Genomic DNA, 15,101 nt, shown 5'->3' on the forward strand with positions numbered 1-15,101 from the left:
TGGACCTGATTCTGTCAACACTAAAGTCAATGAGAGCAAGAGCATAGCCTTATTTGGAGAATGCCTCTATATCTTTCATCTTCATCTCTTTGCTGCTCTCTGCAAACCCCAGGAGCTCTGACAGGCAAATGCTTCGTTAGTTTTTTTTTTTTTTTCCTCCTCTCTTTTTATTTTTCATAAAAGGGTTTCTTTCTCTCACTAAGTAGTACTGGCAAGTGTGTATCTGTACTGCTACTGACCTACCACCGCACTAAAAATGTGACCTTCCTTTTCCATCCATGAAGTCTCATCTCCCACCTACAAGGTCTGGGGAAAGAGACAACTTTGTAGTGTAGTACTAAAAATCTGCCTCAACATGGTCAAGAGGAATACAGAAACTGCCCAGTCATAATACTGTCTTCATATGAGAACTAATACAGCAAAGGAAAACTTTCAGACAAATACTGGTAGAAAAAATGTTAGGGAAGACAAGTGTTAGGAAGACCAAATGTTTGGGCTCACTGTTAATTCACAGCTAGCAAGCTGTGACACACCACCTAGGAACAGTGTGGGAAGAAGAGTTAGGGAGAGTGGAGGTAGGTGCCTTGCACCAACACCATTTCTTTTGCAGTACTGAAGTCAGGGAGATACTCAGTGCCTCACTCTTTTCACATGTAAAATGGGGTTTATAGCCCTCCTGGACATAAATGGATTACGGAACTAAATTTGTTAAATCTGTGATGTGGTCATAAAAGTGACAGTAAATGCAAGCGAACCTGTTTTCTAGTTATGTTAATGAAGTGTGTCCAAGTACGACTAACATTAAATCATATTTTGAATCAGTGAGCACATCAGTTAATTGTATTTACCAGAACAGAAAACCCATGGAAGAAAAATCTTGCAAAGGCTATTAACCACAAAATCACTTTAGGCTCTGGAAGACCTTGAACTGTAACCATTAAGTTTTGGACAACAGGAAAAGTATCACAAAGCTCTTGACTTCCTTATTCGTTAGGTACCTTTAGCCACTGGTCTTGCCAGGCTTGTTTGTTCTCTTGATTTTTCTTATAACCATCTCCCAAGCCTCGGCAAAGTGGAATTATGATCAAAACTTAGAAGAACACAGATAATTTCAGAGATTTTAAAATAAAAATATTCTTTACAGTTAATCTTGTTATTTCCTTGATAATAGCTTACAGATAGTGAAATAAAATTAATTTACTTAAAAAGTGTATTTTATTCTTATCAACTTAAACCAGCAGAATGCTGGCAAGTTTTCCATTTTGTGTCAGTAGGCTTTTTTTTTTTTTTTAAACAAACAATTGTTCTCAGCATGGACTTGATACATACTATGCTTTAATTAATGATATGCACTGTTAGAGATAATGAAATTAGAAGGGGCATTTGGAATATAAAGTTTGTTTTTTTTTTCTGGAAACTACAGCACCTTTTAGAATGTGATTGTACACAAACCGAATACTGCAAAACAGTTATGCAAGGAAGTGATCGACAGAAGAAACTGAAGCAGATGCAGGGTTGCTCTGGTGCTGGTTTCGTACAGGAGGTATTTTAACAACAGGAAGTAAAGCTACCTTGTGAAATCTGTTGTATGACAAGCATTGGTTCAGAGAGTGAAAATGAAGCTAAAGTATTTTATACATATACCTTTTATTCTGCAATATACTACCTGAGATACTTAATGATAAACAGCACATTGTGTGATTTATATACTCTTTTCTATGGTTGTGTCTTCTGGGGAAAATAAATCCTTACAAGAAAAAACTCTCACTTTCCACAGAAGACCAACTTCATATAATTTTCTATTAAAATTAAGAGAAAGAATGCACCCTTATCAAACTTCAGTCTTCAGAAACTTTAGCCAGGCCTTTATATTATTTACTAATGTAAATGTAAATGTAAAATATTTTGAACAGTGATAACACATCTTATATTTATATTTTTGGAACATCAAATTATTTTAAGCGCTGCTGCAATCTTCTCTTTACTACTAGATTTCTGCTGTTCATGGCATATTATTCCAGCTAGCATTTTGGAGCCATATAATAACCACCCCTCTTTCCAGCCACCAAATTGTTATTCTTTTGGTATCATGTGGATTCAGGAATTCAAGACTGTGGACCTTAAACCAGTGATATAGAAACCCGTCATTTGAAAATCAGTGATGAATGCATGCATGCGGTTTACTGCTAAGAAGAGTCTGCATTTAAACCAGCTCTTTAAACCGTATCCTCTTTACTCAGAAAGCTGTGGCCTGCTCTGAGGCAGCTGTCCCACCTTCAGATAAATCTGCCAAAGAGAATGGTCTCATTTACATGCAGAGGCAAAAAAATGTATAAGACTTCTAATATACAAATTAAACCTTCCTTCATCCTATACTTTAAAATTACGCTTTGTCTGGACAATTATCAATTTAGATGTGACTGTATGCAGAACATCACATTCCACTACCCACTTGAAAGCACAAAAATTATATGTCGTGTATGAATGGATTTCCTGATTATAGATTATATGAAAATGAAAAACAGATGGATTTTTGAGCAAGTTGGCTTTACATTTTTATCTGGTTAAAAGCCATATTTTTTCTGGAATAGAACATTTTTAAACATTATTGATAGCACTTGTAATGCATAATGAAAATAAAAACAGTAGATGTACAAGTTTTAAAGGGCATATGTCAGAATTTGTAAATTTATAGCTTTCTCAATTCAAGAAGTTTTCAGAGAAAATTATTTTTCCACTTGTTGTTTGTTATACTGATTTGAAAGAGTAAAAATATTTTACACATAAAAGAGCTTGTTTCTAGACAGAACTAGTGGAGCAGCACATATCATGAAACGCAGTGCCAGACTTTGTACTGGGACTAATGGCAGAATATAAAGACAAATGCCTTCTGAGCATGGAATGCTCTTCTTGGGTATGTTCCCACATTCTGCAATTAGGCACAAGTGCCATTGACTTCAGTGGGAATTTTGTCCATGTAGACACTGCATAATTAATCCCTACAAGATCACTTTTTAAAAACATCCAGAAAAGGTATTTTTATGCACCAGTAGTTAGTCAATACAAACAAATATATTGATATATTAATATCAATATATATTAATATTGATATATTAATTAATCTACCTATGATTTGAACTATGTTGAAAATTCATGCAATGCTATCTTGAATTTAAGGGCATAGGCAAGGCACGGGTTTATTCAGGACAGGACAGGGAGCAAAGTTTAGCTCTCTTCCTTCATAGTGGTGTCATTTGTGTGACAGTGATTGCAAAGTGGCTGCAATTCTTGATATTCTGTTAGGACAATGCTTCTCTAGGGAACATTTAAGATAGGAAGCTTCTCAAATGTTAAGGTAAAACCAATCAGGAGTCAATTATTTATTTCCATATCGCTCAGCATTTTAGAGCAGCAATGTTATGATTCAAAGTCTCAAAATCTTGAAAAAATGGACAATTTTTACATTCTGATTTCTTAAAGATTTGATCCTGTCACATTCCAACTTGATTTTTTTTTAATTTGTAATTTCAAATATATAAAAATATGATGAATGAACAAAAACACTATAGTAGTCCTAGAAGAACTAAGAGCAAGACACACAATGTATATGTCCTTCCTTTGATCTTTCTTTCATTTCTCTAAAGCATCTCACTCACCATATGGATTGAGAATTTACAAGATCTTTAGGCACCTGGGATGCCTACTTCCCATTAATTTTAATAAGAAAAGAGCTTTCAAATTCTTGAACTAGTCTCAATAAATATTAATGGTAATTTCAACTTCTCAACAAGCATATGCTCTTACGTGTGGAAATTATCATAATTCTTCCACTAAGGATACGTACATTCCATTTCATGCAGGATTCCTGGTTCTTACTGGGTTATGTTAAATGCGCATCACATACATGACATTATGATAGACCACCAAGCCTCCCAAAAGGATTGTTAAATTTAGAATAAATCTATATAAATATGAGACCTAAGTATGCTATAATTTACCCTGGACTTGAAAATGCATAAAGAAGAAAAAAGAAAAAGATAAATAAATAAATAAATAAAGGAAGGAAGAAATAAATCAAGAAGAAAGGAAGAATAAATCAATGAAGTAATAAACATTCTGCTAATTTTACATCCAGTTTTGCACTCTTCACTTGATTTTGCTTCCTACTACTGAGAAGAATGATAATTGTTCCTAACAGTAATTAAAAAACAAAGAATGTGCTCCTTTTCTCTTTTTATGTCTTATATGTATATGTATTTTTTAATGCATACACACCATTGGAACAGGCTATTGTTTACGACCCAAACAACATAGATACTGACAATAATGCACTCATGCCAGGAAGCTGTACTGGTGTTTACCTACACATAATTTTTAAAGGAGATAATTGGAGGTTCTTACTCACGTCTTGCAGGCTAGTCATGTCACAGTACAAGACCTTTAACAGCTGCAAGCGGTAGAAGAAAACCAATCTGCAGATACACTCACCCAGAATAAAAGAAAATCTTTATGTTAAAGTAGCTGCCTATTCCCAAAGCATTACTCTAATGGACCTTCTTTGCTGAATTGCTGGGAGCCAACTGAGACAGATGTGGTATATAAAATCTATGGACTGTATGTGGAAGAGTTCTCAGGCATCTTATGAAATATCAGCCGCTTTTTGGATGGAAAGAGTAAAAAAGTTGCAGCACTTAGGCTCTGAACCTACACATACAGTATCGGCCTTATGGCTACATCTCACATCGACTGTCACTAACAGCCCTCTAATCAGTCCTCTGGCTCCCTGGGCCTGATCCTTATCCCCACCCAGGGGCCAGGAGCCTGATTCCCAGGGCTGGGACTGCCCTGCCTCCCCCAGGAAGCCCTCCTGGCTCCCCAGCTCAGCTTCCCCCTGCCCCTGTGGTGTCCTGGCAGTGTGCTCCTCATCATTAAGGAGCTAAAGACCACCAGCTCCTCCTCTTTGTATCTTCATGCAGAGGATCTTAATGAACAGTTTACATGGATGTAGTAGTCAGAATTAGTTCTGACCCTGGCACAAGTGCCGTCTGAAACCTGGAACGCTCTCACAATCTATTCTGCATGGAGTGTTTGCAGGTACACGCAACTACGACTGAAAAAGGACACGCGTGTCCTATACTTCAGCAGGTTTCCTTCAGAATAGACAGGGTGCTTCTCAGGCAGAAGCTGGAAGTAAAGAAGTGGCCCTTTGGCCACCTGATGACAGAGAAAGCACTGAAAAACTCATTTCTGGAAATCTAAGGCAATGCCGTGTATCTAGGAGGCTAGCAGTATGAGATGCTGTTTCAGCCAAGCGGAGAAATGCATAGGTATATTTACATGCAGGATGAGAACAGAAATCTGACCATTACATTTCATGCAAATATTTTACTGCTGAGTCAACTGCGTAACTAAGTGCATCGCAAACCAACCTGATCACTAATTCTGTGGTCATGTTTTGTTGCTATAATAAGATCCATATTTAAATATTTTTGAAGTAGTTCTTGTATGAAATATTCTCCCACCTTAGTCTGTTAGGAGTTCACACCTTAATAGAGTACATGTAAAAATGTCACCTGACTGTCTATGGAATTACCATGTTTCTGCCCACACAAGGAACAGCAAGCACCCCTTCAAAACATTTCAAAATGAGGTTTCCCAAGCTGCAGGCAGGTGTTTCAGCACACCTCTGGACTCCCTCCTTGCAACCTTCAGAACAGGAGCATATACATCACAGCAAAGGTCTGTCTCAAGCTCTGTGTACACTGACAGAAGGGGGAGGCATGCTCTGCCTTCCTCAAGCTGACACAATTATCCTTATTCCTCATTCCTCAACACAGAAGGAAAGCAATGGGTAACCCATGCTTATGTTCTTAAATTGTCTGATGATACCATCTTACTATTTGCTTTCATAATTCTTTAAGGTATCCCATTTCATGAATCTCAAATTCAATTAGCTGCAATGCAGAAATGCTCTGTTTCCTATATCTTTAATTCTGATTGTATTGATTCATTTATTTCCACTTCTACAACACTGATTTGTTCTAACACAATTGTATCTATGTCTATCTCTAAAACCATATATTTCAAGTTACCTTGTTTATCTTGAATCTTCACCTAATCAGCACAGTAACTAAATCGAAAATTTCAAGAAAAATCAGTGTTCTTCAGTTTTGTGCTTTATAAAGACTAAACTTCTGTAGGACAAAAATGAGGGCCCTGCATAATGTTTTTAAGGTCCAAGCAAGATTTCTGGGATCAGACTGACACTTGAAAGTGTATTGCCATGGTGAAAAAGTTATTCTAGTTGTAGCTGTTCCCCTGATGTCCCCGATTCAATGTTACCCTGCCTTGCACAGTGCTCCTGTGTCACTGACTGCTCACTTCTGCAAGGCTTAGCCCATTCCTTCCAGTAGGAATGTAGCAATCTTCTGCACTACACTCCCTTAGATTAGGTCAACACAAAAAATCAAGGATGGTTTGCAAAAATGTTTATCAGAAATTTAGCTGGTATAACCACATTTTCTGAAAATCTTGCATTAATATCACAGACTTGATCTCTTAATGTGTAGTATGCACAAACCATAAACGGATCTCACCTGCCTGTGATAACCACCTCTCCAAAGTATATTTTCAGGACCGAGCTGGCTACTAGGATTATAACTTAATTATTATTCCAGAAAAACTATTAAATACTGTGTAATGTGCTTGTAGTGGAATCTTCCTTTACATTGTTTGCTAGCTGAAAAGCTACTCCATTCTAGTCCTGTCTAAAAACAAAGCAAAACAAAAATACCAAACTCATCCCAAAGCAACAACAAACAAAACCAAAACAAGCAAAAGATGCAAAAACAAGCAAACTTTTTTTTTCTTTTTTGTTTGTTTGTTTGTTTTTAATACATCTAGTATGTATTAAAAACTAGTATCTAGTATCATATCTAGTATGTATGTTCTAGTGTCAGAAGAAAGCAAAAGCAGACTTGTGTGAGATGGAAAACTACACTGCTGGAAAATATAATATTATCTGAAGACATGTAGGAAAAATATATGAGCCTGGGAAGGGGACTTATCTCTTCTCCTGACTGCCTGAGTGAGAGCTGTTGACAAATCATCTGCTTTTGAAAAAAATATTTGCTGATGATGTATCCTTTGCTTTTTTGGATATTTGAAATAAATTACCGCTTTGCAGAAAATGCTTTTCAACAAAAAATATTTCAGGACAAGAAGTCATTCCAATTACAAAATGAGTATATAATTTGAAAATATACTTTATTGTGTCCCCAAAGAACTATCTGTTAAGATTTTTTTTTTTCCCTTAGGCATATAGCTACATGTAAAGTTGTCTTTACATGTCTGCTTTTGTTAAATGCACAATTATGAAAGATGATGAATGCAGAGTTTAAAATTTAACACCAGGAAAACTTCAAAACTATCTATTTTAAACACAAATGATGCAGCCTATTTTTTAAAAACTTCCCTATGTTATTACAACTGATACACGTACAAAAGGAAAGTGTTTTGCACAGAGATAATAGTGCTTAAGTTTGTTTTAAATTTTAAGTAGATACAAAGAATAGATCAGTAACTGACTGATACCTGTCTCCTCCTGCATTTATTTCCGGCAGACTGTTCCAACTGTTATTAAGGGAAAAATCAACTTGCAAGAGGTTTGGAAAACAACTGGAATCTATGTCTCGAATCTTTTAATTGTGGAATCATGTTAAAAGTTAAAGGGCAGGGGTCACATTAACTTAATACTGCCAGGAGCTTCCACATGTGGCTGCAGTCCCAGCTTCAGGAGTTTAAAAGCATTTCTTGCTTTCCTTTTCAGAGCAACGCCATTTCTGCATTCCAGATCCAGGAGGCATCTACTATACCTGTCAGGACTCGGGACAGACATGAAATCCAGATGTTTGCTTATTTGCAATGCCTTTTTGTGTTTTATGGATTGGAACGAGAATAGGGATGGCACTGTGCAACAGCAGACAGTATGATGTCCTAATGAGCAAGAATGCACATAGAAAACCAGTAATTGTGAATTCCCTGTCTCACAAAAGTAAAGCAAGAAATTCCCACAGACCTCCCTAGGAAAAGGATTTTTTCCTAAGAATCCAAGCCATTCTACAGGAATATTTGTAACTGCTTGTCATAAAGGAAAAGGAGAAGTCAATCATGCCTGTCTTTGAAATCCTACTCACAAAGAACCACAGTTTGTATGACTCACTTAATTGTTCATTACATGTGAACTTAGGGCTTTCTCCCTTTCAATCCTTTCAAGCTGTCTTTTTATAAATACAAATATTGAGACACTGTTGATAATGGAGATGATGAGACAGAATAACTAAATAAATTACCAAGTCAACACACAATTGATGGAAAGATACTGCAGGCCAAATTTTCACAGATTTTCACTGAGATCTACTCCAAATGAGCCTACGCGGACCTCTTCATCAGTAAGAGCTAGCTGAAAATACATACACCCGACATTTGCATCTGACATATGCTGCAACGTTTTGTTTGACTTTTACATGGACAGAGGTATCCATCATTTCAAAGCCATATTCAGAGTTTCACCAATGTGACTTTTACCTGTGTGAAAAAGAGTCTGAAGAAGCTGTACAAAACAGATCAGTTGCTAGGGGCAGGAAGATAACTTAATTTTGGAAAGGTCTGTATTGACTGCTTGCATGGGTATGAAATTATATAGACTGTTTCCTTCATAGTATGCATTAGAAAACACATTCCCATGTTACTGCTTCATCATAAGTCTGCTACTTATAGACACTTGCTGTAAACAACAACTCCTGGATTAATACAGGACTAAAAAACCAGCATGTATCCTTCCTATATGGATGAAAGCTTGGAAAAGCAATACTTACTGGCATACATTGAGTGGAAAAAGGCAAAAGAAAAAGAGAGCTGTTGTATTTTTCATTTGTCACCCCCCTCCACAGCTTTAAGCCAACCTGCCAATTTATGATTTCTTATTGTTTGGATTTGGCAGTGTTGCATCATGAACTCTGTTATGAATGGCTGCATGTTCTTTCTTTTGGACTGTACACTTCCTTGGACAGGAACTGTTGTTTACTACACTGTTGTACCACATCTTGCCCAATCTTTAAATGAGAGGTCTGTGGGCAAGTGCACTGACTGAGCTGTAAGGGAAGGGCAATGACTATAATGCTCTCCTTGGCAAACCCAGTCCCAGCAGGATGCCCATAAGCTGTTTTGGGAATCGTTGTTCTAAGCTCACTTGTTTGTTTAACATATGTCACACTTGTAGCCTATGAATTACCTTCTCTTGCCTATGCCAAGCATGATTTCAGGGCACAGAAGAGAATATTTAAGTAACACTTTGAATTTTCATTGTTTAGTGCTCATTTGCTTTATTTATATTTAAGACTTCAAAAGACACTAATAGAACTAGATGCCTTTGAAACCCTTTTTTATTTTTTTTTATTTTATTATTATTTTTTTTAATCTATAATTGTATTGGTACTCCTAATAGGCTTACTTGGGCAGATAATTGTTTCTTGCTAGTAAATATTTTTTTTTTTTTTGAGATGGTACCACTCCCAGATTGCCTCTACCCTAACAGCTTAGAAAGAAAAAAAAAAAAAAAAAAGAGAGAGAGAGAGAGAAGAAAAATAACTATTATTTTAATAACTATAACTAATACATCCCTGTGTTTCTTGAAATGTTAGCAGAATACATTCACCCAGAGTCTGCACATGATCAAGAAAAGAAAAGTTAGCAGAAAATCACAAACAATTGTGATATTGGCAGGTAGATCCAGGTCCTCATTTCTCAGAAGACAAGAAGATAACTGTTAGCCTGTGCTTCATTTCCAGAAGAATATAACTAGCTGCTGGTTTACAGGTAAATATGAGATTCAATTACTGAAGAGACCTGGGATGAATTTTTCAAAATGCACTACTGACCTTTTCAGTGTCTAATGATTTAAAAGAACAAACTTAAAGGCAGTTTAAGGCTGCCTCATTTACAGAGAACAAGTACTTGACACAATGACAGCATTTTTAGACTCACAAATAATTTTGAATCACTTGCTCCTTTACTTTAATAGTAATGTCAAGATGGAGCCAGTACAGAAACTGAACAGTGAAACAAATTATGGAAAAAAAAAAAAAAAGAAACTAAAAATATGATTTTTTTGTGAATATTATAATACCCATCCCTGATTTAAAACTTGCTATTAAAAATTTCTTTTGATTTTATTATTTATAGTGGTCTAAAATCTAAAGAAATTCTGTTGACTTAAGAGGACTTATTTCAGTCAAGAAAAAAGTTAATTATAAAATACAAAATGCCATAATCTGAAAACCGTATGGAAAAAAATAAAAATATGACTCAATCTGAAAATACAACTCAGTTTAAAAATCAAGTTTAGAGTAAGATGCAAAGAAACACTTCCTCCAATACTGTAGCAGTTTGTTTTAAAACTACTGAATATTTTTGAAGTTGTGATCTTTTATCAGGCATTCAGCATAATCATTAAGCCATTACATAAAACTGGAGTTCAGATAATTTGCAGAACTAAAAGCACTACTTCACCGTTGTTATTAATTTCTGGTAAAGTTATTGTTGACTTAGCCAGTTTTGTTAACAACTAAATCCATTCCTCAAAAATTAAAAAGAACTTCATATGGTCTATTATGGGAATAGGTAACATGCTGCTTATAGTTTTCATGTTATAGTGTAAACTGATGGATTTGATTCCAGAATGAGACTGTGACCCAGCAAACCAATCTGAGTCCAAAAAGAGCTTGTTCTCTCTTTCAGTCAAAAGCTTCTGGTTGGACAGAATAGTGCCAAAGACTTTGCTGTAATTTAGCAAATATACTAAATGTGAAGTTCACTTCAAAAGTTTTGGCAGTTGGTACTGTCACATGATAGAAACTATTCAATCAGTGTTTGGCTTAGAAGAAATTTACTTTAACAAACCTGAGATAACCTTTCAGTTAAGGTTTAAGTTAAGGTTTAGTTTAGGTTTAAGTTAAACATACCACTGCTGGTATTTAGTTGTGCAGGATAATAAAGAAGTAGTCAGCTTTCTTATGTTCTATTTACATCTTCGGTTGACTCCCAAGGTAAATTGTGGATGACTTCAGGGTTATTACTTAAAATAATCCAAACCATCAAAATAACATAGTTTTCAAAACACAGGCTTAACTAATCTTTTTCCATTTGTGATATTGCAGTTATAATGCAATTTGCAATAATGTAATTTGTTACAGTGGTGCAGAAACTGAGGCCTGGTGTTAGCAATCAAAAGTAGTTTCATTTTGTAGTGACAGAAATGAAACTTTTTAGACTCCTCTTCTTGGAGTATGTTATTTTGAATATATGCTATTTTTGTACGCTGCAGAAAAATGCAAATTTATAATGTTCTAATTTGGCCAGAAATATGAACCCTAACAGATTCAACCACATGATCATGCTACCAGCTTTTAAGATGCCAATTAGAAAAAAAACACAGAGGTCTCTGTTTCTTATGAAGAATGATGAACAAAGAGAACTTTTGATGTTTATTCTTCTGCACCCTTAAGAGAGAGGCCTGTCCAAAATAGTGCCATTGTAGAATAATGCAACTAAGACAGAGGATTTAACCTTATTGTGACCTTTCATCTTCCTTCAGCCCTGTATCAAATTCTTCCTACTGCTCTGCATTTAAGAGATCTAGAAAACACTTCTTTAATGGTGCTTAAAGCTCTTATTGCCAGATAAGAAGAAAGACTATTCATATGATTAAATATTTATGGTGCATTCCTAGCAATGCCCCCCATATACATGCCCCTCAAATCAATTGCCTACTCCAAAGTTAGATTACTTGAGAGCTTAATGCATAGCATTGCATGCAGGAGATACAAATTCTTAATTAATGAGTAAATAATCAAACTATCCCTCTTACTATGCTTATATATGCTTTTAACATATTTCCAAGAAAAAATGTATTTAGAAAGAATATACATTTTAAACTAGCATACTGATATAGAGATTTTATTAATCACAAGAATTATTAAACCAAATGCATGTGTTGATGAGCTATTGTTTTAGTATGTGACCTTTTCAGAAGAAGACATTGCCTTTGTTAACTGGTTTCCAGCCTCTTTTTAAAGAAATTGGGAAACCAAGAACGAGAGAATGATATTTCTTAGCACACCAGTAGAGGGAGCTCCTTAACAGGACAATCAATTTCCTATCAGAGTTCCTCCGCTGCCGTTCTTGAAGTTTCTACTATACATAAGATTAAAAAACGAGATGAAGTGCGAACATTTCCAGAATGAATCTTTCTTTAGCTGTTTCACAGAATAACAAAAGATAATTAACAAAACTATAATTTTCTACTTTTTTTTTTTTTTTTTTTTTTTTTAAATGATAAAGGGCACTAATATCTAAGTTCTGGTGTTCTGCTTACCCTACTGCTAAATTAATACAAAATTACCTCTCAAAGTATCAGCATGTGTTTAAAGCAGCTTTTTCCTACAATGCTGTGCAGTTTCAATTTTACTACAAATGCATCACACAAACATCTGTGACTCATCTATGTGTGAAGATAAAAGGGGGGTGGTCTAAAGCAGGCTGAGAAGAGCCAAGAAAAACAAAATAAAAATCACTGTATCCAGAATTTCTTTATAAATCCTTTTATGATAGAGGTTCAGAGGTTCAGAATGGCCAGATATATCAGCCTCAGTTTACAATGCACAACATGTATCTTCCAACTATCTTCTGTACAATTCTGAGAGCAGTTAATCCAGTAACATGGGATATGCTCTGTGTTTTTACCACTCAGCTTATTTTCCTTGAACATATGTGTTTACTTCTACAACTGAAACAGTAATCCTGCCATTGTCTTTTGTAATCTGTATTTGTAATAATGCAACATTGCTGACATTGCTAACAAACCACTGAGTTTACTGAGCAAAGGGGACTACTCTGACAACATTGCTTTGGTAACACCGACCTTAACAAGTACAGTTCTCATTAGCAGCACAGGGACAGAATTAAAGGGGAAAATCTCTTCCTCTGCATGGGCATTTGGAAAATCCTTTCCCTGTCATGTCCCTGAGCACTTAAGTAAAAACATACAACTAAGCTTGAGTTAGTTGCTGATTATTTAAGTAAACGTTAACAGATTTTGATTACTATAAATGATTTTATGTGTGAGCCTGAAATAAGGTATGTGCTTAATAGATGAAAGTTTAATGAGAAACTTAATAGCAAAATTTTTACGCAACTCCAGTGAAGTCAATGCAAGAACTCCCTGTGACTTAAAAAGAATCAGGGTTCCAGATGCTGGCCTCAGCAGGAGTTTTGCCTGACCAGGGCAATGCAATGGATTCAGGTTTTTATGGAAAGGCTCTTGTGAAGGAAAACGGGCGCTTGTACCCAGGCAATTTGTTGAAGTGCAAGATTTTAAACACTGCTGAAAACAAGTCTAAAAAAACATACTCTAAAAAAACAACAACAAATACCAACTCCCTGGCCCTCATCTGGGGGAAATAAACCAACACCGATCACTTTCCAATATCCCATCTCCGATATGGAGCTATTTTAGGACTTAGCCTTCAGAGGAAGTCCTTTGTTCAGTTAAAAAAAAATAAATACAAATTATTTTCTCTTTACCTGCACTGGTGCCTGCACCGGTAGTGAGGTCCCCACCCATCAGGCCACCTAGGAGGTTGAAATGAAATACTATGAGTGAGTACAATAATTCATAACAGGCAAACATGCAAAACATTTTCTCTGACTTCAAACAGTCTGCTCCAATATGCACTACAATTTTCCTCTTACTTCAGCAGGCATCAGATCAGACCCATAGTCATAATATCATAACGTTTAATGTCACACATACAAGGTATTTGCCTTTCAAGGACAAATAAAATATGCAGTACCCAACAATTCATTATTTTACTTTCATACTTCCACAGCACAGGAAGTCAATTATTTTTGAAAGCTAAGTATTCATTCACTTGAAAATTGCCTTTAGGTCAGTGTTAGTCAGAGAAGCAAGGCTTCCACACAGGATTTGGAGGAAGAGACTAAAAGTTTCTGTTAGACAGCATAATTCATACGCTGTCATACGTACTTGCACAGTTTTTCATTTTAATTTCCTCAGCTTTTCATAGGCATCCATGCTAAGGATTTTAGAAACTTCTCTTTGCAGTTGGAGACCTCACAGGTCTCTTTGAACCCTTAAGGGTGTTGGTGTTGCTTCAACCAGGCACATTGAATTAACTTAATCCCCATTTATCCTATTCGGAGGTGAGCCCTCATCATTACCAGAGTGAAGCACAGCTTCACTCAACTAACATTTAGCCACAAGCCACTCAACTAACATTTAGCCATTGCAGAACTACTGATAATAATAAATTCTGTGTTTAGCCTCTAAACTTGAAATTTAAGCAACGAGTGTCCTATTTTACTTGTTTCAATTTGTTTGCATTGGCCACGTTTCCCTCTGCCCCCTTAAGTTTTATGGTGTAGTGAGCTCTTACATGAATTAAGTAGACAAGCTGCATTTTTATGAAACAGAAAATTGTCTGCCCTTTTATCCTTTATTGATTTCCCTTAATCTCAGTCAATACTCAGCTTTTTCTAGAACTCTTTTTTTTTTTTTTTCTATATTGGGAATAGAAACCTCTTTGGCTCTTTTGATTTTTCAACACAGCAATTTTGGACAAACTGTTATGAGTTGTACAAACAGCATTCTTGTCTGTAAGAGTACAGTTTAAAGTGACCCAAGGCACGCAAGCAGCCAATAAAAGAACATTTAAAGGGATGGGACAGAGTAGAGCCTACCTGTGTTACCTGCACTCGGAGGCCGATGTGTCACGCCAGGAGACATGCTATTTCTTTGCAAAGAAGGATGAGCCAGCGGCAAAAGGTTGGGGTTCCCCAGTGAGCTGACTGGGTTACTGTACACCAAGCTGTTGTGGTTGGACACTGGGATAGAAACTGGCATCTCAAAGTTTGGTGGTGGAACAGCCTGTACAAGCAAAAAAAGGGAAACAAAGACGAGAATAGTACAGAAGCACAACAGCCTTCAAGTGCAGTTACTCTATATTTAGTTCAAATATTTTGTA

The 15,101-nt window shown here is 36.0% G+C and overlaps 1 protein-coding gene across 9 annotated transcripts in view; it reads right to left on the reverse strand.

The window, feature by feature from the left end:
* The window catches only part of MEF2C (myocyte enhancer factor 2C), a 139,957-nt gene that overhangs the window by 15,551 nt on the left and 109,305 nt on the right, over window positions 1-15,101 (reverse strand). For 8 of the 9 annotated variants that reach the window (XM_084304864.1, XM_084304870.1, XM_084304867.1 and 5 more), the window contains 2 exons: window positions 14,818-15,004; window positions 13,642-13,689 (listed from right to left, as the gene is read on the reverse strand). In XM_084304864.1, the coding sequence (XP_084160990.1) occupies window positions 13,642-13,689; window positions 14,818-15,004 (235 nt within the window). The remainder of the gene's footprint in view (window positions 1-13,641; window positions 13,690-14,817; window positions 15,005-15,101) is intronic. The other variant, XM_084304868.1, reaches the window with a different exon arrangement.

The sequence above is a fragment of the Netta rufina genome (genome assembly GCF_964035555.1).
Source record: "Netta rufina genome assembly, chromosome: Z".
Lineage (NCBI taxonomy): Eukaryota > Metazoa > Chordata > Aves > Anseriformes > Anatidae > Netta > Netta rufina.